The 26,625-nt window shown below is 39.7% G+C and overlaps 1 protein-coding gene across 11 annotated transcripts in view; it reads left to right on the top strand.

Annotated features, from left to right (window-relative positions):
• MTA3 (metastasis associated 1 family member 3) overlaps positions 1 to 26,625 on the top strand; it is a 289,993-nt gene that overhangs the window by 153,642 nt on the left and 109,726 nt on the right. For all 11 annotated transcript variants that reach the window (XR_010109298.1, XR_004669803.2, XR_010109299.1 and 8 more), the window contains exons 8-9: positions 1,699 to 1,798; positions 24,340 to 24,528. Coding sequence is in view for 6 of the 11 variants with exons in the window: in XM_063594985.1 (XP_063451055.1) it covers positions 1,699 to 1,798; positions 24,340 to 24,528 (289 nt within the window). In the remaining 5 variants the exon portion in view is untranslated. The remainder of the gene's footprint in view (positions 1 to 1,698; positions 1,799 to 24,339; positions 24,529 to 26,625) is intronic.

The following is a 26,625-nucleotide window of genomic DNA, read 5'->3' as shown; positions in this document are numbered from 1 at the left end:
AGACTCTGTCTCAAAAAAAAAAAAAAAAAAAAAAAGATCTTCTAAATGCAAATTAAGACCACAGTCAAATACCACTGCCAATCCACCAGAATGGTTAAAATTTTAAAGACTGACAGTGCTAAGCATTGATCAAGATTTAGAACCAATACTTTCATATCCTGCTGGTGAGTGTGTAAATTGGTACAGCTCCTTTGGAATACTGTTTGCTGTCATCTAACACAAGTATCTCTTAAGTTTCACTCCTAAATATCTATGCAGCAGAAATGCATATACCTTTGCACCAAAAGATACGTATACAAATGGATTTATGGCACTATTCATAGTAACCCCAAACTGGAAACACACGGAATGTCTGTCAGCAGTAGAGTGGAGGTGGGGATGAGAAGTCGTACAACGGAATGTCGCATAACAGGGAAAATGAGTGAATACATCTGTAGCTAACAACATGGATGAATCCACAAACGTAATTTTAATCAAAAGAAGCTGGACATAATATCCAGCTGTGTGATTCTATTTGAGCAAAACTAATCTGTGGTGCTATAATCCAGGGTGGTGGTTCCCTGTGGAAAGGAACTTGAGGAGCCTCTGGGTTGTGGTGATGTTCTTTCTTGAACTGTATTTTGGTGGCATGCATGTGTTCACTTTACAGTAACTATCTGTTCACTGTGTACTTTTCAACATGTTTGTTGTATTTTAATTAAAATATTTATAAAATTTCTTCCTTAGGGGTCAACCACAATGGCTCATGTCTGTAATCCCAAAACTTTGGGAGGCCGAGGCGGGAGGATCACTTGAGCCCACGAGTTTGAGACCAGCCTGGGCAACATAGGGAGGCCTTGTCTACAAAAAAATTTTTTTAATTAGCCAAAAAAAAAAAAAAAAAAAAAGCTGGGCGTGGTGGTGCATGCCTATAGTTACAGCTACTTGGGAAGCTGAGGTGGGAAGATTGTTTGAGCCCAGGAAGTTGAGGCTGCAGTGAGCTATGATCATACTATTGCACTCCAGCCTGGGTGACAGAGTGAGACCCTGTCTCAAAAAATAAAAATAATAAAAATAAAAAATCTCTTCCATAGCAAACATGTTTAAAATACAGGCAGGAAAAGGAGTGAGTCTTCATTTTATGCTGTATGTGTTAAGGTTAGGGTTTCTTACATATTGGAAGGACTTCCAAATCATTAAAATCAGCATTATGGTAATTTCTTTTTAAATGAGATTTTAGTAGAAATCTGTTTCATGTTGAATCCTCACAGGAAGGGGTTGCTACAGTTAATGATATATTGGGGGAAAAATGTAACTGAGTTTCACAATTTGGGCTTAAAAAGTAGTCAAAACTTGCTTTGCTGTAATAGTCAAACTCTGCAGCTGACTTTTTATTTTTTGAGCCAATTTGAATAAATGTTTTACTCCATGACATGTTATAACAGAGCTTCCCTTTCCTTCTTTTTTCCCCCCTGCACAGGCTATTTTTTTTCTTGATTTCATGATAACGACCTGTTTATAGTAAACTGGCTTGTCAATTATTATATCTTATAGAGTGAAAATTCTTTTTATTTGATGTTTGATTCTCATTCAGAAACTTGTTTTTGCCTCTTCTTTTACAGTTTTTTATTTACTATCCAAATGTGTTTTTTAAAACGTTAAAAAAACAAACCAAAACAGATACTTAATTCTTCCTTATTGTGTTTGTGGTTTATTCAGTGCTGTTGGGACATTCGCCAGAGCCCTGGATTGCAGCAGTTCTGTGAGGCAGCCTAGTTTGCATATGAGTGCTGCTGCAGCTTCCCGAGACATCACCTTGGTAAGACATGGTTTGAAATTTTGTGGGTATTTATCCTTCTGTTACTTGTTTAATTTTAAAGCCATTGTGGCAATACTGTAGACCGGGAGCTTTTGGGCTCTTAGCCTTCCTGACTGCTAGGTTGATTTGGCTTGGTTACTTGGTTGACTGGGTTATGATAACACTCGTCTGTGAGTTGAGAGTTTTTTGTGTCTGTTCATTAGAAAGAGGGGCTGTTTGTTTTTTTTTTTTCTTTCTTTCTTTTTATATTTGGAGATGGAGTCTTGCTCTGTCACCAGGCTGGAGTGCAGTGGCATGATCTCAGCTCACTGCAACCTCCGCCTCCTGGGTTCAAGTGATTCTCGTGCCTCAGCCTCCTGAGTAGTTGGGATTACAGGCACGTGCCACCACACCCAGCTAATTTTTGTATTTTTGGTAGAGACGGGGTTTCACCATGTTGGCCAGGTTGGTCTCAAACTTCTGACCTTGTGATCCACCCGCCTCGGCCTTCCAAAGTGCTGGGATTACAGGCATGAGCCACCACACCCGGCCAGAGGGGCTATTTTCTATATAATTTTATTACATTATAGTTGATATCTTTTAAATCTATTTACTTTTTTCTTTTGGTGATCAAATGAGGCTTCCTATATTCAGTTTAATTTTACCACTAATGGCTGCCGTGGTCAGGCGTAGGACCTGGCACTTACTGCTTTCTCTGCACTCCAGAAAAGTGGACCTGTGAGTTTTTTGCTGATTGAAGTTACTTACTGTATTTGATTCCTATTACCCCTCGTGATAGGCACGGTAGGATGCTCATTTTACACACGAGAAAACTGAGTTTGGTGAGGTTATTTGACCAGTATTCATTACATATAACAAAAGTTTCAATATTGTTTTCTAATGAAATGGAATACAATATAGGTTTTTAACTTTCTTATCATAATGCCAATTTGACATGCTTTTCATAAAATATTTATTTTGATAATATAAGAACTCATAGAGGAATACACATCAGATAATAAAAATAAAGACAGGGTCTTACTATGTGATTTCCCAGGCTGGTCTTGAACTCCTCCTGGCTTTAAAGCAGTCCTCTTGCCTTGACTTCCCAAAGTGCTGGGATTACTGTTGTGAGCCACTGCTCCCAGCCTTGTTTCTTATGCATTTTGTGTACTTCTGTACAATTATAGATTGTGACTAAAGCTGTGGAACTCCTTGCCTTTTCCTTTCTCAAAGACTAGAATTGTTCATAGAAGAAAGTTTTGTTTTCTCCATTGGGACATTAATATTTTACCCCAGATTTTAGGATCTCCAAAATGGGTTTGTGTTTCAGTTGTTTAGAGCTTCGAGAATATTTTATCAGAGAAGCAAGAGTACAGATGTCATGTTTGCAAGAACTTTAAAAATCAGATATTTCACTTTGGGGGGCTGAGGCCAGTGGATTGCTTGAGCTCAGGAGTTTGATACCAAGGTGGGCAACATAGTGAAACCCCTGTCTCTACAAAAAAATACAAAAATTAGCTGGGTGTGGTGGCATGCGCCTGTCGTCCCAGATACTTGGGAGGCTGAGATGGGGAGATTGCTTGAGCCTGGGAGGAGAGGTTGCAGTGAGCTGAGATCATGCTCATGCCACTTGCCCTCTAGCCTGGGTAACAGAGTGAGACCCTGTCTCAAAAAAAAAAAAAAAAAAAAAAAAAAAGATATTTATGTGAACCAGAACTATGTGGAATCTAATAACTACCTGTATATATTTTTCCTGGTCAAAGTGATTTTTGCTCAATTTAAAAATTAATGTATATCTGTTATGAAAAATTAAAAAATAGTACCGCAGCAGCCAAAAAAAGCTTTGTTCTCATTACCCAGAGTAGAATGTTCTTACTGTTTTGTTTTCTTTAAGCCCTTTTTTATGCATTATACATAATAATAGCAAATTACAGAATAGTATAGAGGATAATGTAGTAAAACTCCATATAAGGCCACCTAAAGCAAATGTTAGTATTTTAGTTCTTCAGATTAAAAAACTTTCTTTTCAACCATTATAGTTAATGTTGAAGTCTCTAATATTCCCTTCTGAGTCCTATTTCCCTTTACCTCTGCCTCCATTCAAGAGCCAGCCACTGTAACAGATCTGCTATGTATGTAGTCTGTGTTTTTATAGTTGTATTATTTATTTATCCAAAACAACATAAATATTCTTTTGCATATGCTTAAATTTATTGTGTAACACTTGCCATTTGCCCATTATTGAGATCTAGCCATGTTAATAAATATAAACACAGTTCATTCATTTTAACTGCTTTGTATTATTTCTAATATTCTTGTATATAATACTACACAACATTATTTATGTATTCTGTTACCAGGGAACATCTGGAGTGCTTTCAAAACGTTTTTCTTTTGCTGTGTTACTCATAATGCTATGTTGAAAATTTCACACATATCCCTTTGTGAGCATGTGTGTGAGTTTTTAGGCTATAACTAGAGTTATATTTATATATATAAATTTATATATTTCTTGTGTCTTGTTTTTTCTAATGGTTTTAAAGTTTTCTTCATATTTAGGACTGTAAATCTATATAGAGTTTAATTTTGTGAATAGAGTGAGGTAGGGATCTAATTTTTCTCATATATTAAATTAATTGTCCCAATACCATTTATTGAATTTGTTTCTTCATGATTTGTAATGCCCCTTTATCATATTTTAGGTTCCTAGATATACTTAGGCCTGTTTATAGACTTTTAATCTATTCTCTTTTGTTTTGTAGATCTATTTTTCCCTGTGCAAGCACCACATTTTAGTACATTTTGATAACTAAGTCTTATGTGAACTTTCTTTTTAACTGTTTTAAATGACCTCCACCGCCCCTATGTTTTCCCTAACTATATTATATAATTACTTTTTTTTTTTTTTTTTGAGACAGAGTCTCGCCCTGTCGCCCAGGCTGGAGTGCAGTGGTGCAATCTCGGCTCACTGCAATCTCCGCTTCCCGGGTTCAAGTGATTCTTCTGCCTCAGCCTCCCGAGTAGCTGGGATTACAGGCGCACGTCACCACAGCTAGCTAATTTTTGTATTTTTAGTAGAGACGGGTTTCACCGTGTTGGTCAGGCTGGTCTCGAATTCCTGACCTCGTGATCTGCCCACTTCGGCCTCCCAGAGTGCTGGGATTACAGGTGTGAGCCACTGTGCCTGGCCGGATATAAATACCTTTTTAAAAATCACTGCAAGAACTTAGTTTTACCCTAATGTTGCATGATCTTATATAGGTAAACTATTATTTATGTAACCAGTCCCTTGTAGTTTAACACTATTCTTAGGAGATACTGCTTCTCAGATTATAACTGGGGATGTGGTCCCTGCTTGAGTGCAAGTGGAAAAGCTTGTTCCTGAGTTGGTGGAGAGTTCTCGTGGCAGCTGGGCTGACTTGCCTGAGGTAGAGAGGGCCTGTGTGGGCTCTTGGTTCACAGCTGCAGCAGCTCACTGCTTCCCACTGCTGGTGAATGTGCAGGACAGCAGGTGAATTTCTTTTGGGAGAGGGCAGTTTTAGAGGTTTGGTATTTGTTGTCAGTGAAGGTGATATTTTAAAGAAGCATTTTAAAGAGGATTCTACCTATATACCTTAATTCCTTTAAACATCATTTTATGGCCAAGTACACTGGCTTATGCCTGTAGTCTCAAAACTTTGGGAGGCTGAGGCAGGATGATCACTTGAGGCCAGGAGTCTGAGACAGGCCTAGGCAACATAACAAGACTCTGTCTCTACAAAACAAAACAAAACAAATTAGCCAGGCATGGTGGTGAGTGCTTGTAGTTCCAACTATTCGTGAGGCTGAGGTGGAGGGATCCCTTGAGCCGAGAAGTTCGAGGCTGCAGTGAGCTATGATCATCCCAATGTAGGCAACAGAGTAAGACTCTGTTTCATAAATAATCATTTTATGTGTAGTTTCTGTAATACTTGCCTCTTATGCTCCTTCTAGGAAGTTACCTAAACACCCTTCAGTGTTTTCTATCTCTCCTGTTTTGTTTCCATTCTGAAGCTTAGTAATTTTGAGGTCCGATTACTTTTGTATCACATATATTCTTTCTAGTTATTTATTACCGTAATTATTTTCTAAAGCAGAAGTAGGCTCAGAGGCTCAGGAAGTGGTGTTTTGTCATGTTTGTATAGCTGGTTTCAGAGATAGGGTTTGGATCTGCACTTGATTCCTCCTGAGTAGTTATCTCTCCTCTGTCAGATTACCTCTTCTATCTACCCTTCCACCTCATTTTTGTTAGAATGACTTGGATTTAAGCGTCATTATTGTCTTTCTTTGAGGCAGCACTGAAGAAGATGTGTTTTTTTGTTTGCAACATTTAAATACCATGGTTTCCTTCTCATACTGCTTTAGGTTCAGCTTTACTTAGACTCTTAGATCCTGAGGCATTTATAAAATTGAGTAGTATGGTTAAAAATTAATTATTAGTATGTTGATAATGAGCTTTGCAGATTGTTTCCCAAAAAGAACATATGAAAGGTTCATTGGTTGTTTTGTACCATTAAATGAAAATGGATTCATCATTCAGTTGAATTTGGGGAGTCAAATTCTTTTCTTTGAGTATTTATGGTCCTACTACCCCCTCACCCCCCTTACCTTTTTTTTTTTTTTTTTTTTTTTGAGACAGTTTGCTCTGTTGCCCAGGCTGGAGTGCAGTGGTGTGATCTTGGCTCACTGCAACCTCTGCTTCCTGGGTTCAAGTGTTTCTCCTGCTTCAGTCTCCTGCCTCAGCCAGTAGCTGAGATTACAGGCGTCCGCCACCACTGCCGACTAACTATGGTCCTATTCTGATCGCTTTAGCACCTTTTTCTATTAGGTGATCAAACCTTGGATCTGAAGACCTCTTTGAGAGGCCTGCAGAGAGGGCAGGGTTGTGGAACTGCTGAAACCTGATAGCCCTTCCTAAGTGATTTTCTTTGTGACTTTTCTTCTGAGGACTTCAATGGGCTGTCAGCATTCCTAATCTGACATCGATTTATCCAAGACAATTTATGCTACTTGTCAAATCACCAATAATGTATTGGGAGCAGGTAATTAAACTGCTTGCACATCAGTAGTTCTCACTTCCTCATTTTGAAATCTGTTATGAATATAGTTGAACTGTGAATTTCAAACACAGCTAATCTAAAATATATAAGATTCATAATTGTTAAAAAACATTGAAGCCGTGGGGGCTTTATAGGTTTCACTCGTTTTGTTAAAATATAAGATCTGTTTTACACAATATACAAAGAAGAATATAGGGCTGGGCAGTGTGGCTCACACCTGTAATCCTAGCACTTTGGGAGGCCAAGGCAGGTGGGTCAAAGGAGTTCGAGACCAGCCTGGGCAACATAGTGAAACCCCATCTCTACTAAAAATACAAAAGTTAGCTGGATGTGGTGGCACGTGCCTGTAGTCCCAGCTACTCGGGAGGCTGAGGCAGGAGAATCGCTTGAACCAGGGAGGTGGAGGTTGCAGTGATCCGAGATTGTGCCACTGCACTTCAGCCTGGGTGACAGAGCAAGATTCCTCTCAAAAAAAAAAAAAAAAAAAAAAAAAGAAAGAAAGAAAGAAAAAGTAGGTTTACAGTACTTACATTGATCCTTTCTACCATCACCCCCATGGGAACAAAATTCCTTAGAACCAAGGAAATCCTTCATTAGTTAGTAAGTGGCAGTGAGTTAGTTGATGGAAGTTCTAGCCTCTGACTCCCTGTTTGGTGGTGTTGGCCAGAGCAAGGTCTGCACTCCCCTGGCTTGAAGAGCAGAATGTCATGAGCATTGTGAGGGAGCTGGATCGAAGCCTTAGACCTGCCAAAGTGAAGGTACTGGCTTACACTTTTGCCTGGACTTTGAAGACTAAATAATTTGGGGAGGAAGGGTAAGAATAAAAGAAAAAGAAGTTTTTGAGTTAGTTTGGAGCCTGATGCGCCTTCTAGAGAAGACTGTTTTACAGGTGATGAGCCGAAGGGACAAAACAATACATTGTATAAGGACTGACATTTAATTGGTGACATAATCAGGACTAGAAATTTAGGTTGCCTAATGCCAGGTCTGGTTCTGAGAAAGGCCAAGCTGTGTTGATTTAGGAGGGAGGAAATTGTGTCCTGGAACACCTCTGATTTCTATGTTATATCTGATCTTTTAAAAGTGTAACTGTTGGCCAGGTGCCGTGGCTCACGCCTGTAATCCCAGCACTTTGGGAGGCTGAGGTGGGTGGATCACGAGATCAGGAGATTGAGACCATCCTGGCTAACACGGTGAAACCCCGTCTCTAGTAAAAATACAAAAAATTAGCTGGGTGTGGTGGCACGCACCTGTAGTCCCAGCTACTCGGGAGGCTGAGGTAGGAGAATCACTTGAACCCGGGAGGCGGAGGTTGCAGTGAGCCGAGATCGTGCCACTGCACTCCAGCCTGGGTGACAGAGCGAGACTCCATCTGAAAAAAACAAAACAAAACAAAGCGTAACTGTTATTTTATTTTGCTACCTCCTACCTTATATCCTTTTAGTGGCTTTTAATTGCATGTAGGGTTAAAACTTAGATCATTACTGGTACTGTAGTCAACAAAACTATTGAGTTTTGCCTGGCCTCTGTCTATAGCCCCTTTGCCCACACAGTCCTCCGTCCTCTGGACTCCAGCCAGGCTGTACCCTTCCTTTGGTTTTGTGTCTTGCCACAGGACTTGCATGTTCAGGTCCCTTTCCCTGATGCTCTCATAGCCCCACATAGTTAACTCTGTTTAAAACCAAATCTTGGCTAATCCATCACTTTAGGGCAGGTTGCTTTGTGATGTGCTTATGTAGAGAGCCAGGTCTATAATTAAAAACTCATTTTTGTGATTATTTTGTGTCTCTTTCTCTCCTTCCCATTCCCTGCATACCAGCTTGTTATATCTCTTAGTGTAGTTACTGCATCTGTTTTTCCTCACCATTGAATTCCCAGCACCAAGCATAGTGCCTGGCATATATATATAGGTGTTCACTAAATATTTGAGAATGAGTAAATTAGCTTCTTTCTCTGGGACATAGGTTCTTATTGAAATAGGTCATTGCAATATATTGTTTTCTGTTCCTTTGTTTAAGCATTTTTATGTTTTATAGAGAGCGTCTCATCACTAAGAGTGATGTGTATATGTGTATTTGAATTCTAATTTTATTATATCCCCAGAGCTGTACACACACAGTCTGAACACTATGAACTGTAGAAAGTTTTAAGCATACCATGCATGCTGCCACATACCCCTCATCCTTTTTAAGAGATGGGGTCATGCTGTGTTGCCCAGGCCAGATTTGAACTTCTGGGATCAAGCAATCCTCTTGCATCAGCCTCCCGAGGAGTAGCTAGGATTATAGGTGTATGCCAGCATGCCCAGCTGTGATGCACTTAAATTTTGTGTTATATATATTTTACTATAATTTCAAAACTCCTTTTCACCGTTTTTAAATGTATTAAGTAGATTCACTCTGGCATTACATAGATTCACATTGTTGGTAACTATTACCACCATCCATCTCTGGAACATTTTCATTTTCCCAAATAGAAACCTCATCCCCATTAAACTCTAACTCTCCATCCCCTCTGCCCTCTAGCCACTACCCTTCTACTTTTTGTCTCTATGAATTTGACTGCTCTCAGTATCTCATAAGTTTTTCGTCACTGGCTTATTTTCACTTAGCATGTTTTCAAGGTTCATTAATGTTGTACCATGTGTCAGAATTTCCATCATTTAAAAATGATATGTGTGTGTGTGTGTGTGTGTGTGTGTGTATAGAGAGAGAGAAAGAGAGAGAGAGAGAGAGAGAGAGAGAGAGAGAGAGTCTTGCTCTGTCCCTCAGCCTGGAATGCAGTGGCGTGATCATAGCTCACTGCAGCCTCAAACTCCTGGGCTCAAGTGATCCTCCTACTTGAGCCTACCAAGTATTAATAGCTCGAACTACAGTCATGTGCTACCACTCCCAGCTATTAATGCTAAGTAATAATACATTGTGTGTATATACCACATTATGTTACTTTATCAGTGGCCACTTGAGTTGCCTCTTTATTTTGACTGTTGTGAATAACCCTGCTATGAACAAAGGTGTACAAATGGAGACATTTTTATGATTCTTTCTTTTCCCCCATCAATCTGTAGCTCATGTATGATCCGTGTAGCCCGGCGCAAGTTACTTAACCTACCTTTGTCTGAGTTTCCTCATCAGCAGTGGTAGTAATAAGAAAACCTACTTGCTCTGCTTCAGGAAGGTTATGGATGGGCAGGAAGAGGGAGTGCAGCCACACTGTGAGTTGCTGATACGTGTAACCAAGGATTCAGAACTCAGTGGAACTGCAGTGGCTCCTCAAAGTAGAGGCAGTTGGGGGCTCCTTTTCTGGGGGCCTTGGATTCTGTGGAGGGCTTAGAGCTGTTTGCAACATTAGCTGTTCAGGTTGGCTGGAAGACAACTGACTGATTTATTCAGCAGTTTATATACCTTCATTTTAGGTAATGTTTGCAAACATTGGGCTCTTCTGGCTCTTAAGGCCCCATAGAGGCCCTGTCCTTACTGGGAGAGAGCAGGCAATGCCTCAGGGTCCTGAACAAGACCCCTGCGACCTTCCAGCCTCGGAAAAAGGCTGCCGCTGAGTTCCCACGTGACATCAACTTGAGGATGAATTGAGATAATTACTTGTAAAGTGTTCAGAGCAGTATCTGGCACAGTGTCAGAGCTCAATAAATATTAGTTGTTATTGTTGAGAAGACGACAATGATGCTTTTGTCTTTTTCACCCATAATCTTTGTTGAGCCTCATTTACTTCTGATTTTATAGCCTTATTGATTGTCTGATAGGTATTTTGTCATGCCGTATTTATTATTTTAGTAGATTATGAAGTTTAAATATGGTCATTAGGCTATGATTAGCCATACCATTTAATATAATTGTTACAAGAAGTCACTGTAAGAGTTAAAAGTGGTGAACGAAGGCTGTTAATATAATCTTTCATATAATCTTCCTCTTAAAACAAGCTATAATTTTTTCAAAAAAAAATTTCCCATCAAGAATAACTTAGAAAAGACAATTTATTTTTTGGATGAGGGAAAGTTGACCTAACAGTATTATTATTCTTCAGCTATTAACGCTTTATAAAAATGCTAGCCATCAATCACGTACTTCATTCTGTTTGTTTGTGAGTCTTGTTTCATTTAGGGCCTTGTGGGTACTGGGAATTGAGGATAGTTTAGGAGCCACAGCAGAAAATACAGATTTTTTTTTTTTTTTTGGGGAGGTAGTGTTGCTCTGTCACCCAGGATGGAGTGCAGTGGTTAGTTTTTGGCTCACTGCAACCTCCACCTTCTGGGTTCAAGCGATTCTCCTGCCTCAGCCTCCTGAGTATCTGGAATTACAAGCACCCCTGCCCCCTGGCTAATTTTTGTGTTTTTAGCAGAGACGGGCTTTTCACCATGTTTGCCAGGCTGGTCTCAAACTCCTGACCTCAAAGTGATCTGCCCACCTTAGCCTCCCAAAGTGCTGGGATTACAAGCGTGAGCCACTGCGCCTGGCCGGAAAATATTAATCTTTTGATTAGCATTTTAGATATCGACTTATGTCAGAAATCTAGACTTCAAAATGGACATAAAATTGATGGGGATTCGTATAACTTAAAAACCCATGAAAAACTTATCATGGGTACTGTTCATGTTTCCAAGGCTATAAAATTAGAATTAGTACTAATGGACTAGCACTGCAGTAAAAAATAGGAAATACGAAATTTTTCTTCCTGCTAAATACATCATTAAGGCCATAATATTCTACATTACACACACGTCTTTTTGTTGATGATCTATTACAGATGAGTGTGGAGACGCTGCAGACTATCCTAGGAGAATTGTTTGTGTGTTTTATGGTCTATTAATCCATCTTTTCCTTTTAAATTTAAGCTTTAATGAGATTTTTTCTTTTTTGGGGTAAATACAGCCTTTTACTTTTTCTCCTACAAATTTCACATGAATATAGAAACATCAGAAAGGCACTGTAGATTTGAACTTGGGAGAAATAGAAAGAGAATTGTTTTAGCAACTTTGTCTAGGATAATTGGTGGAAAGATTTGTATTTACAAGTATGACTTAGTGGAAGGCTTGTGGTTATAATTTCTTAAAACTAGCTGGGCATGGTGGCTCACGCCTGTAATCCAGGCTTGAGGCCAAGGCAGGTAGATCATCTGAGGTCAGGAGTTCGAGACCAGCCTGACCAACATGGTGAAACCCCATCTCTACTAAATACAAAGAATTAGCTGGGCGTGGTGGCACATGCCTGTAATCCCAGCGACTTGGGAAGCTGAGGCAGAAGAATCGCTTGAACCCAGGAGGTGCAGGTTGCAGTGAGCTGAGATTGCGCCATTGCACGCCAGCCTGGGCAACAAGAGCTTAATTCCGTGTCAAAAAAAAAAAAAAAAAATCTTAAAACTTTGTATTTTGTGGTAATACAAAAATAGTGCAAAGACTTCCTGTATTCACTTCATCCAGATTCCCCAGCTGTTACCATCTTTACCACATTTGCTTTATTATTATTATTGTCAAATGACACAAATTAGAGAATTTAGTAATTGGCTTTCATTAGTATTCTATCTATAAAGTAGAATAAGCATTCTGATGAGCTGAGCAGAGGTGATTGGCTTTATAGACAGGAAAGGGCTGAAGAAAAGCAGAAACAGGGAACAAGAAGCAGATTGGTTGTGTCAAAGTTGCTTTCCTTAAAATAGAGAGGACTTCCTTATGCCTACTCAGGTAAACTGGCCCCTTCTGATTGGTTGCTGTGAATCTTGGCACTAAGCACAAGTGACTGTTTTCTAGTCTGATCTGCTGGGGCCTAGTGCGGGAGCTCAGTCCAAAATAATGGCCTTCCATAAACTCTAACACTATATATATATATAGAATTAGTTCTTAACAGTTTGAAAGTAAAATTTCAGAATAAATGTCCCTCTACTGCTAAATATTTGAAAGAGTATTTCCTAAAAATAAAACCAAGGATATTCTCATATATTAGTTCAGTATAATAATCGGACTCAGGAAATTAACCTTGTTACAGTACTGTTGTCTAATCTAGAGACTTTATTCAGATTTGTTAGTTGTCCCAGTAATGTTCTTTATGGCAAAAGAAAAAAAAATTCTGGCCCAAGATTTCCTTGTGAATCACTTGTGACATTTAGTTGTTGTATCTTCATAGTCTCTTTCATTCCTGAACGATTCCTTAGTCTTTCTTTGTGTCTTATGACCATGGTATTTTGAAGAGTGCAGGCCACTTATTTTGTAGAATGTCCTTCAGTGTGGGTTATGGTTATAATCTGATTTATAATTAGAATAAATTTTTGTTGTACTTAAGTCCACTTTGGTCAGTTATGTCCATCTAGGAGATTATATATTTCCCCCTAAAATTTTCAAATTTGTTAACATTTTTACAGTATTTTTAAACAGTTTGCTGTATTTGTAGTTACAAATAGATTTTCATTCTTGTTATTGTTTATATGTATCACATAACCTTTTTTTCTTGATTGTTTTGCCTGAGGTTTCTTTATTAGTTATCTAAAAGAATGGGAACTTAATTTTGTTAATTAAAAAAAAGTGGTACATATTCTATTTATTTTTACTCTTATTTTCTTCTGCTTTTCTTTAGGTTTACTCTAATATTCTTTTGCTAGCCTTTTTAAGACCTTTTTAAAATTACTTTTCATGATAAACATACAAGATTGTGAATGTCCCTCTAATTATCACCTTGGCTGTAGCACATATCTTTTAGTATGTAGTATTTTTATTATCATTTGGTTCTAAATATTTACTAATTTGCCTTATAATTTTTAATTTAACTTGTGAGTTAATTTAGAAGGAAGTGTGGCTCATCTACCTATTTTAATTGCCTTTGAGAATGTGGTCAGAGAACATGTGTGCTACCAATTCTTTCCATGTCTTGAGATTTCTGTTAGGGCCTGGAATAGGATCCTCCCCAGTATTTTGCTCCCTGGGCCTTACTGACTCTGGCAACATCAAGGTCTGATTCTTGTCACATCAGACTAGTAAAAAAGGAAACTTGCTGTTTGGCTCGATTTCACCTTATAGCAGTCTAGAAAATACCCTCATGATAAAGGCCAAGATCAGTGTGGAAACTCAACTATTACACTTTTCAGAGGGATCATCACCTCTCCTTGCCTGTATTGGTTCTCCAGTGTCTTCACACAGTTGTTTTCACATATTTGTCTGGTTTGTGCCAAGAATCACAGCCAGGTGGCAATAACTTTTAATTACGCTCATAGTAAGTTTGGAAATGACATCTGGGGACATGGGGTCACTGTGACCTATTGTCCCCTGTAGCTTTCTTGTGATAATAATAAAAAAGAGCCAGGTATGTTGGTGTATACCTGTAATCACAGGTACATGGGAGGCTGAGGTGGGAAGATCACTTAAAAGCTTGAGACCAGGAGTTTGAGACCAGCCTGAGTCAACATAGTAAGTCCTCCTCTCTATTAAAAAAAAAAAAAATAGGCCAGGTGCAGTGGCTCACGCCTGTAATAGTAGCACTCTGGGAGGCCGAGGCGGGTGGATCACTTGAGGCTAGGAGTTCAAAACCAGCCTGGCTAACATGGTGAAACCCTATCTCTACTAAAAATACAAAAAAATTAGCCGAGTGTAGTGGTGGGCGCCTGTAATCCCAGCTACTTGGGAGGCTGAGGCACGAGAATCTCTTGAGCCTGGGAGGTGGAGATTGCGGTGAGCCGAGATCGTGCCACTGAACTCTAGCCTGGGTCACAGAGCAAGATTCCATCTCCAAAAAAAAAAAAAAAAAAAAAAAAAAAAGTAATCAAAAGGTGTGTGTACACACAAGAACATGACTCAGGGTGTCTTTTAGGTTGATTTGAGTGGATGCCAGCTAAGCCTTAGCAAGTTTGTTGGATGAAGGATTTTGTTATATCTATGCATTAAAAGTGGATGGCAAACTTTTTTACATATAAAAAGCTTTTTTTTTTTTTTTTTTTTGAGACGGAGTCTGGCTCTGTCACCCAGGCTGGAGTGCAATGGTGCAATCTCAGCTCACTGCTACCTCTGCCTCCTGGGTTCAAGTGATTCTCCTGCCTCAGCCTCCCAAGTAGCTGGGATTACAGGTGCGCGCCATCATGTCCAGCTAATTTTTGTATTTTTAGTAGAGATGGTGTTTTGCCATGTTGACCAGGCTGGGCTTGAACTCCTGACCTCAAGCGATCCACCCCCGCCCCCCTCCGACCTCCCAAAGTGCTGGGATTACAGGTGTGAGCCACCACACCAGACCTGCATATGAAAAACTTTGTCCATATCAGTTTGAGATTTACTCATGAGAGTTTATTATAATCTTCCTCTGCTTGGAAAAAAAACATGTGGTTATTAATTTTTAAATAGATGTGATATTCTGAATGCTGTAATTCCTGTCGGAGGTATATATATGAAGTTTTTGTGAAATTGTAACTGAACAAATCAGTACGGATGGCCCTCGACTTAGGATGTTCAACTTAACAATTTTTGCTTTGTTTTGTTTTTTACAATGGGTTTATCAGGGTATTAAATGCATTTTTGACTTATGATATTTTCAACCTATGATGAGTTTTTTGGGACGTAGCCATCAGTTGCAGAGCATTTGCAGTTAGTATTGAATATAGTATATGTGTATCAGTTAGCTGTTGTCATAATACTGCATTTTACAGGTTGGGTTCCCTGGAAGCAGATTCTGATAGCAGTTTATATGTGGGAAATTTATTAGGGATTACCCTTGGGATCAGCACTTGTGGAATAAAAAGGCAAGGAGGCAGGATTGACTAGTGGGAGGAGGTGGATACAATCGAATGAAGGCCTCAGCTGACTCCAGCTGATTTGTGGCATCCCAAATCAGGGTGAAAAGCTGGGCCTTTACAGCCCTGCATTATTGGATGCAGGTTGCTCCAGGAAGAGTGTGTGGACTTTCATGATGAATTGTTCTTGAATTGAAATAATTCCAAAAAAGATCAGCAGCTGAGGACTGTCTTATTCACAACACTTCTGGCAACTAGGTGAATTAAGTTCTTTAGTCTCAAAGAGGAAAACACATCTATTACACTGCCCAAATTTCAGTGGCTTATAACAACAAGCATTGATTTCTGATACACTCATCTGCAGATTGTCTAGGATTCTGCTGAGCTAGACTGGGCTCTGAGGTAGGTGCCAAGCTATAGGTTGGGTCCAGATCTGCTCCATGTATTTCTCATCCTCCATGGACAAAACTGAGTAGCACAAGAGGGCAAGGCCAAATGTGCAAACGCTTGTCAAGGCTCAGTTATGTCACATATCCTAACATCCTATTTGCCAAGCAAGTCACATGGCCAAGCCCAACATCAGTGGAGTGGAAGAATACTCTCCTGTGGAGGTGTGGGGGAGGGAGTGAATATTTGCTGAACAATAGTCCAATCTACCCATAGTGTGGTTCTGCTTAACAAAAGATGAGAATTCCATTGCCAAGATTTCCTTGTCAGTCTTTCTCCTAAAATACTTCTTTTTGTCATCTCCATCTGTTATGAATGAGATGAAATGTGACAACACCTTCACTGCTTTTTGGCAGAGAGAACAGCTTGTGCTGGGTTCTTAAGATTTTTACAATTTAGATTTGAATGGATCGTGCAATGTGTATTGGTATCTCTATTGAAAACATGGTATCTTTGCAAAGTATTTAATCTGGAGGGAAGACTTTTAGTTTAGTTTTCTTCTTCTTCTTCTTTTTTTTTTTTTTTTTTTGAGACGGAGTCTCACTCCATCACTAGGCTGGAGTGCAGTGGCCCGATCTCAGCTCACTGCAACTGCCACTTCCTGAGTTCAAGGGATTCTCCTGCCTCAGCCTCCCGAGTAGCTGGGACTACAGGCGCGTGCCAACACGCCCGGCTAATTTTTGTATTTTTAGTAGAGGCGAGGTTTCACCATGTTGGCCAGGATGGTCTTGATCTCTTGACCTCGTGATGATCTGCCCGCCTCGGCCTCCCAAAGTGCTGGGATTAGAGGCGTGAGCTACTGCGCCTGGCCTAGTTTTCTTTCTTTTTTTTTTTTTTAATATAGGCACTCAACACTGTGCTCAGCTAATTAAAAATTTTTAATTAATTAAATTTTAAAATTAAAAAATTAATGCTGAGGCTGGTCTCGAACTCCTGCCTTGGCCTCCCAGGGCCTCTCAAAAGCTCTGGGATTACATGCCTGAGCCAATGTACCTGGCCAACTCTTAGCTTTTTAATGCTTAGTTTCAAAATTCCTTTTCTATTTCTTTTCTTTTTTCTTTTTTTTGAGACGAGGTCTCACTCTGTCACCCAGCTGGAGTGCAATGGTGCGGTCTCTGCTCACTGCAACAGCCGCCTCCTGAGTTCAAGCGATTCTGCTACCTTAGCCTCCTGAGCAGCTGGGACTATAGGCGCATGCCACCACACCCAGCTAATTTTTGTATTTTTAGTAGAGATGGGCTTTCACTCTGTTGGCCAGGCTGGTCTTAAACTCCTGACCTCGTGGTCCGCCTGCCTTGGCCTCCTAAAGTGCAGGGATTAACAGGTGTGAGCCACCGCACCCAGCCTCAAAATTCTTTTTCTTATTTTAAATTGAGGTATACATATGGTAACATATATAGAGTGCCCTACGGTTTGTTACACAGCTTAAACATTTTTACCTGTGTATATATTCGTGTAACCACCACTAGATGGTAAAGAACATTACCAGTATCTCAACAGCTTCCCTTCTGCTCCTCTCCAGTTAGGAAATCACTATTCTGCCTTCTCTAACAATCAATTAGTTGTTCATTTTTTCAAACTTCTCTGGCATTTCAAATTTGTGTTATCTTACTGATAAACCGCAAGTCGTTGGTCCTGTGTTATGTTACTGTGTCTTTTCCTAGCTTATTTTCTTTATTTACCCTACATTTTCTCTACTGGATTTTGTCTCTTCTGTTGTAGAAACTGTATTCATGTAAAGCTCTTAAGGGTAAGATTAGACTACGTAAAGTCCATTTAAAAGAAACTTCTGTGTGTATCAGAAAGATGGGGTTTATATGGACTTCTGGCACATAATATGATTCTCTGGTTTCCTTTATGAAGTTGATCAGTTTCAAAGGAATTATTTCCTAGTAACTCCACAGTGTACACACCTGATGAGTGTTTACTTTCTACACATTCTGACCTTTACTCTACTCTCCTTTGGTCTGTGGTATAAATGTGCGCTTTGGAGGTTTCATATCTCCTGGTCAACAGTAATTCCAATGTATTCTTTCTCATTTGATTTGAGACAGTACAGGAGCTCCTCCTCTGAAAGCAAATGGTTCCTTCAGTGTTCAGGAACACAAACTAAACACTAAAGAGTAGAACCTTTGAAACAATGAATATAATCATTTTTTGTCATAATCACTTGATGAAGGCTAAGATACTACTTCAGTTCTTTGAAGCCCTTTAGGTAACAGCCCATCATCATTTAAAAAAGTATCCATAAGAAAAGCAGTTTCATTCATTTAACATGAACACAAAACTGAAAATCCATTCATGATTTGAGTGGTTGGTGTAGCATCAGCTGAGAAAAATGCACTTAATTCTGTGACTGGTTTCAGAGCCGCTGTTAAGTATAAAAATTTCTTTTGGCTGGATGCAGTGGCTCATGCTTGTAATCCCAGCACTTTGGGAGGCCAAGACAGGCAGATCGCTTGAGCCCAGGAGTTGGAGACCAGCCCGGGCAACATGGCAAAACCCTGTCTCTACTGAAAATACAAAAATTAGCTGGGCATTGTGGCATGCACCTGTAGTCCCAGTTACTTGGGAGGCTGAGGTGGGAGGATCATCTGAGCCCAGGAGGCAGATGTTGCAGTGAGCTGAGATCATGCCACTGCACTCCAACCTGGGCAACAGAGTGAGACCCTGTCTCCAAAGAAAAAGATAAATTATTTTTATTTTTAGGAATTTTAGCATTTTTGAATATCTTTTAATCTTTTAGTTTTTTCATTTATTGTAAATTCAGAAGGTTTAAAAAATAATTGTTTATGGGATTATTAACTGAAAAGGTCCCTAAATGCTATTGATCTTTCTTTTCATTTTCATGAGGTTAGTTATTAAGAAACAATAATTACAGTAGTCTTTCTTTTCCATGAGAAGATATATTTCAGCACCCTCAGTGGATGCCTGAAGCTGAGGATGGCACTGAATCAGACTTTTTTTTCTCTACGCTATACCTAACAAAAGGTTTAATTTATAAATTAGGCACAGTAAGAGATCAACAAGAATAATCATAGAACAATTATAAGAATATACCATTATAAAAGATATGTGACTGTGCTTCATATGGTTTGGCTCTGTGTCCCCACCCAAATCTCATCCTGTAACTCAATAATTCCCACGTGTTGTGGGAGGGACCACCGGGGGAGATAATTGAATCATGGGGGCAGGTCTTTCCTGTGCTGTTCTCGTGATAGTGCATAAGTCTCATGAGATCTGATTTATTTATTTTTATTTTTTATTTTTTGACATGGAGTCTCGCTCTGTCACCCAGGCTGGAGTGCAGTGGCGCAATCTTGGCTCACTGCAACTTCCGCCTCCTGGGTTCAAGTGATTCTCCTGCCTCAGCCTACTGAGTAGCTGGGATTACAGGCATGTGCCACCATGCCTGGCTGATTTTTTGTATTTTAGTAGAGATGGGGTTTTGCCATGTTGTCCAGGGTGGTCTCAAACTCCTGAGCTCAGGCAGTCCGCCTGCCTCAGCCTCCCAAAGTACTGAGATTACGGGTGTGAGCCACCGTACCTCGTCCTGATGGTTTTAAAAATGGGAGTTCCCTGCACAACCTCTCGCTTTTTGCCTGCTGCCATCTACGTAAGATGTGACTTGCTCCTCCTTGCCTTCCACCATGATTATGAGGCCTCCCCAGCCATGTGGAACTGTAAGTCCAATAAACTTCTTTCTTTTGTAAATTTCCCAGTCTCAGGTTTGTCTTGATCAGCAGTGTGAAAACAGACTAATACAGTGCGCTCCCTCCCTGTCTCTCTCACACACACAAATATCTTACTGTACTATATTCATCTATTTTCAGACCACAGTTGGCTACGGGTAACTGAAACCTTGGAAAGTAAAATCATGAATAATGGGGTACATACTACATTGTATGTACAATGGAGTTGATGCAGAAGTGTGTAAAAGTACATAATACAGCTAAACTACACAGTCTGTCTAGTTAGGTTAGCTGCAGAATTTAGCTGATTCTGAAATTTGCAGAGCAAAAGCTGAAGAACCAAGATCAATTCTTGTGTTTTGTTTTTTTTTTCAACCTCTGCTGCAGAAGAGTGAGAGGAAATTCACTTCAAAGTTGGAAGTCATTGTTCCATGGTTGTGACACATACAACAGAAGACTACACATGGCCAGTGGCCTTTGTTATGATTGTAACTCGGAAATTGATCATGAAATCCCTACTTCTGTTTTGTGAAAGCCAATTATTTTTTTTATTTTTATTTTTATTTTTATTTTTGACAGAGTCTCACTCTGTCGCCCAGGCTGGAGTGCAGTGGCGTGATCTCGGCTCACTGCTACTTCCACCTCCTGGGTTCAAGTGATTCTCCTGCCTCAGCCTCTTGAGTAGCTGGGATTACAGGTGACTGCCACCACACCCAGCTAATTTTTGTAGAGACAGAGTTTCACCATATTGGCCAGGCTGGTCTCAAACTCCTGACCTCAAGTGATCCACCTGCATTGGCCTCCCAAAGTGCTGGGATTACAGGTGTGAACCACCGCACCTGGCCCCAATGATTGATTTTAAGTGAGATGTCAACCCTTGTTAAAGCAGTTACTTACTGTACCTAAACATGTTTACATGTTCTAAATACTGCCGTTACTCGGTGAACAAATTCATAATCTGTACCCTTATCATTATCTTAGTTAATGCATCACTGTGTGTGTGTGTATACATACATATACATACATATTAATGCATACTTTTGCTAATAATGTTTTCACTTTAATAGATGTTAGTTGACATTTGAGCTCTCCTACAGTCTCCTACCAGATAGTGAGGGATCACTTAAAAGCCATTTTAAAAAAATACAAATAAGAAATGATCTTTCACATACATTCTCATTTGACCCTCACAAGCCTGTGAGGTAGGCAGCATGGATATTCTTCTCATTTAACAAACAAGGAAAGTGAGTCTCAGAGCAGTTAACTGATCTGGTGCCCCAGGTTCTACAATGAGCAAATACCTTGTATTAATATCAGTCTTTGACCTAAAAATTCAGCACCCAACTTCCCCTCATACTTGCCCTACCTACTTCACAGGAATAATGAAGGTAAAATGAATTCTAGGCTAGAAAAATACTTGGAGAGAAACATCACTGCGATTATACTTAGAAAGTACAATTTTCCATGATATTATGGCTCACTCCCCTTCTCATCCCAACTTGTGTGTGAACCCCAGATTTTATATTGCCTTTGTTCTGTGCTCAACTAAGGTGGGGAATAGTGTGATTCTGTTTAAAGTTATATAAGTTACAATTGGGGTAACCGCTATCATTAAGCAAATTGAAAACAGCACAGAAAGGCCAGTGTGCAGCTAGGCTTCACTAAAGCACAGAGTGAAGCAAGGAAAGATGATCAGATAGGGCATGATAGCCTAGAAGGAAAACGTGGTGTCAGATTTCTGACTGGCACACACAGTTACCTAAGGCACAGTGGTGGCAAAGAAGAGGTATTTGTTCCACATTATATAAACAAGAACAGAAGATTCATGGGAACCCATGCAGAAGCATCTCGTGTCACACAGATCTCTCCAGCTGCCTACAGGAAATATAAACAACAGTGCCCTCTTCATTTTAAAGAATGGCTGTACTCGTTTTTTAAGCTACACCAAGGATTACCTCCATGCTAAACTTCATTGGCAAAAATACAACCAGCACCATCATTCCTCATCAGACAAACAGAATATCTTTTAAGGCAATGAATTAGATGGCTGTGTTTTGTTTTTTTTTTCCCCACTTTGGATTCTTTTCTTTAAGACTCAAAACAATTTACATTGAGTATTTATAGATGATTCTAAGTGTGTTTATAATAAAGTGTGGTAGGTGAATGTAACAGATTAAAAGAATTCTGTAGCATCTATCTAGAAAAGATTATGTAATATACAAACTATTCAAGTTATACAAAACCATTTTTCAGTGTCTTTTCCACTGAGAAGAATCCTATCTGGCACACTTCACCTGAGGTCGTTCATATTTATCTTTCATTTCTGTCAATTCTAGGGGAAGCAGTTCTATTTCTGGATTTTCTGGGATAGCAACTCCTAAGTGATGCTTTAAAAAAACCTAAGCAGTATTAGGTTTCTCTGGTTCTTTTCTAAGGCTACCAGCACCTTGGTTCAGCACCCCAGAGCCCTAAGCACCTCCAGAATTGCTTGATCTTGGAGTTAGCAGTGTTCTAATGGGCCATAGTGACAGCTGCAGTGGCATAGCTGGCACTGAGACCTTGACTGGTGGCGGGCTTGGAGATGCACGACTTAAGCCAAAAGCTAAATTTTTAAGAGTTCTATTGTTGCGTAGAAGTGAAGCTATCCCCATTTGTGAAATTTTTAATAAGTAGCAGGAGATACTTTGCGTAAAAGGTGCAAGACTTTATGTGTTAGAAAGTCTGGGTGGGGTTGAGAGGTGGGGAGAAAAACAGAACTAGTTCTCACTTGGGCAAGAATTAGATCACCTTGCAGCACCCATGTGCTAATCCGCGACATAGGCAGAGATGATTGTGTTGTTTTTCAGTTTTCCTGTTACACATACACATGTATGTACATGCTATGGATGAGTCTCTTTAAATCAAAGGTTTTTCAAACCTCGAAGTTTTGGAACCTAGTTATTCATTGTTCTGATTGGAGGAAAATGCCTTCTTTTTTAAAAAATAGGGCATCACTCTGTTGCCCAGGCTGGGGTGCAGTGGCATGATCTCAGCTCACTGCAGCCTCGACCTCCCTGGGCTCAAGTGATTTTCTCATCTCAGACTCCTGAGTAGCTGGGATTACAGGCAATATGCCACCATGCCTGTTTTTTGTAGAGACGGGGTTTCACTGTGTTGGCCCAGGCTGGTCTTGAAGTCCTGGGCACCAGCATTCTGCCCACCTTGGCCTTCCAAAGTGTGATTATAGGCGTGAGCCACTGTGTCTGGCCAGAAAATGCTTTTTAAGTAAGCTAGACCTAAGTAACTTTTGCAGAAGTAACCTCGGGCCCAGGAGTTCAACGTTATGGTGCTTGTGTGTTCTAATCTATCTTTTCTCCTTTCAAATTGTGCTTCAAATCACTTTCCCTTGAAATATATAAGAAAACCACAGTGGCCTTGCTGTTCCAAGCAAACCTGGCCATCTATTCTTTGTCTTCTACAATCTCAACCAAGTTACCATATTAAGATGAATATGTAATTTTGTTTTGTTTTGCTTTTTCTGTGCAGCATGTTTATAATTTTGTCTTAAACATCATACTCTGCTCCATTGTTTTCTTTCTGTCTTAGTACATGATTCCTCAACCCAATCTGAGAAGATTTTTTTCTCACTCTCTGATACATAATCTGTATATTTTTCCCTGGTCAAGAATGGCTGTGCTGTATATCTTGCACGAGAGCTGAAGTGACTTTGATATTTTTATTATTTTAATTTTTATTTTTTGAGATAGGCTGTCACTCTGTTATCCAGGCTGGAGTGCAGTGGCACAGTCACAGCTGACTGCAGCCTCAACCTCCTGGGCTCAAGCATTCCTCCCACCCCAGCCTCCCAAGTAGTTGGGACTGTAGGCATGCACAACCAGGCCCAGCTAATTTTTTATTTTTGCAGAGACAGGTCTCACTATGTTGCCCACACTGGTCTTAAAACTCCTGGGCTCAAGTGATCCTCCCACCTTGGCTTCTCAAAGCGCTGGGATTACAGGCATGAGCCACCATGTGTGGCCCGGCTAGACTTTCAGGGTTACAGTGAGCTATGACCATGCCACAGCACTCCAGCATGGGTGACAGAGCAAGAGCCTATCTCAAAAAAAAAAAAAAAAAAAAAAAACCAAAAAGGTAAATAAATAAATAAAAAAATAAAAATAAAGGAGACCTAATCCTAGTGCTTTGGGAGGCTATAGTGGGAGGATCAGTTGAGCCCAGGAGTTCGAGACCAGCCTGGGCAACATAGCGAGACCCCCATCTCTACATAAAATAAAAAAACTAGTCAGTCATAGTGGCATATACCTGTGGTCCTAGTTACTCAGGAGGCTGAGGCAGGAGGATTGCTTGAGCCCAGAAGGTTGAGGCTGCTGCTGCACTCTAGCCTGGGAATAGAGGGATACCCTGTGCTCCCCTCCCCCCAAATAAGGGTGGTACAAGTCAGCATTTTCTAAAGCAATAAATGATATCTTAAATAATTATTTAGTAATCTGTTTAAAATTTTGTTAAAAAAGTAAATAAGTATATTGTTAATTAAGTACATCATATATTTTAGTGTTTATATTCTTACATAATGTAGCATGTTTGCATTTCTGGTTGATATTTTCATTTTGTTTCTTTTCTTTAGTTTCACGCTATGGATACATTGTATAGACACAGCTATGATTTGAGCAGTGCCATTAGTGTCTTAGTACCACTCGGAGGACCTGTTTTATGCAGAGATGAAATGGAGGAATGGTCAGCCTCTGAAGCTAGCTTATTTGAAGAGGCACTGGAAAAATATGGCAAAGACTTCAATGACATACGGCAAGACTTTGTAAGTAGAAAATTATGAGTAAAATAAAATGTTGAGATGGGAATATTCTGTTTTAGAAATCTGGTAAACCTTACAGTATTCATGTAGCAAGTTTGTGAGTTAATAATTTTTATCTGCTCAAAGTAAAATGAAGGCTAGTCTTGTAAAGGGAGAAACTGATAATTGTTTGGAGGAGTAGTTGTAGTAAGACCCACACTATCAGGCGGGGTACGGTGGCTCACGTCTGTAATCCCAGGACTTTGGGAGGCCGAGGTGGGTGAATCACAAGGTCAGGAGTTCGAGACCAGCCTGGCCAATATGGTGAAACCCCATCTCTACTGAAAATATAAAAAATTCGCTGGGCGTGGTGGCACGCACCTGTAGCCCGAGCTACTCAAGAGGCTGAGAAAGGAGAATCTCTTGAACCCGGAGGTGGAGGTTTCAGTGAGCCGAGATGGCACCACTGCACTGCAGCCTGGGCAACAGAGCAAGACTTGGTGTCAAAAACAAAACAAAACAAAAAAACCCCTACACTATCAGGAAGTCCTGTGTTCTTGGTGTAAACCTTGGCAATATTAATTTATCCTATTTACCTCTCTCTGAGTTCCAAGTTAAAATCTGGTCAGCTTTTCTCACCATTTGCGCTAAACAGTCTTATCTCTGCTTTTAGACTAGTTGCTCTGCTTTAAGTTTTCTGTATTTTTCTAGTTGTCTTACTAATTGTTGAGCCTGAATTTGATCTGGACCCTTAATGAAATGACCTCTGCTAAGCACAGTAGGAGAATTTGTTTTATGGGCTTTTGATCTTTGATTCTTCTTAATGATGTAGAGGAGTGGTCCCCAACCTTTTTGGCACCAAGGACCAGTTTTGTGGAAGACAGTTTTTCCATGGACTGGGGGTGGAAGGAGGTTTCAGGACGATTCAGGTGCATTACATTTATTGTGCACTTCATTTCTATTATGATTACATTGTCATATATAATAATTATACGACTCACCATAATGGAGAATCATTGAGACCTCTGAGCTTGTTTTTCTGCAACTAGACAGTCCCATCTGGGGGTAATGGGAGATAGTGACAGATCATTAGGCATTAGATTCTCATAAGAAGTACGCTACCTAGATCCCTCGCATGCACAGTTCACAATAGGGTTCATGCTCCTGTGAGAATCTAATGCTGCTGCTGATCTGACGGGGCACAGCTCAGGGGGCAATGGGAGTAATGGGGAGTGGCTATAAATACAGACGAAGCTTCGCTCGCTTGTCCACTCAACTCCTGCAGTGCAGCCCAGTTCCTAACCAGTCCATGACCTGGGGGTTGGGGACCCCTGAGTATCCTATGTATATTTTTTATTATTAAAAATTTTTTTTCCTCAGCTTTACTGAGGTATAATTGACAAGTAGAAAATACATATTTTCAAGGTATACAATATGATGATTTGATATACATATACATTGTGAAATGATTACCGCAATTAACACATTCATCACCTCACTTACTTACCCCATGCAGTGGGGTAAATACCAGGTCATCTTGTCTAACTATAGTGTGTACTTTGTTTTGTCTTTGTGTTTATGGACTTACTGTCTTTAGTTAAACTTATAGTTCCTTTGAAATGGTGAAATTTCCATTTGAGATTTTCATAAATAGCTTTCTATGAAGTCATCCTTTATTTTAAATTATGAAAATAGAATCTTTGTAGACCATTACATATTTGATGTGAGCCAATAGCCTGCCTTTTATGTTGCTGCATCTTTACTGAATTATTTGACACAAAGTTATTACTTACCAATATGGGCTGATAAATTAAATCCCAGACATAGTAATTAAAACTGTTAGTGTCACTGATAATTTGTTCTTCTGGCAAAACTTCACTCATACTTAAATTGTTACATGCCATGATTTAAATTTGTAGGATGTGCAGCTGAAAATTTAAAGTGCATTGGTATTTAGCTTCAAATGGTCAGAATAACAATAGAGCAATGTTATTAATATTACAGTTATTAAAATAATAGAGCTACAACTACATAGAAATTGCAAAGAATGAAACCTAACAAATCAAATCTACACTGTGAGGCTCAATGAAAATTCAAAAAAGATAAATAAAACCTACAGAT

The sequence above is a fragment of the Pan paniscus genome, chromosome 12 (assembly GCF_029289425.2).
Source record: "Pan paniscus chromosome 12, NHGRI_mPanPan1-v2.0_pri, whole genome shotgun sequence".
Classification (NCBI taxonomy): Eukaryota; Metazoa; Chordata; class Mammalia; order Primates; family Hominidae; genus Pan; species Pan paniscus.
This window is presented reverse-complemented; position numbering and strand designations above follow the sequence as displayed.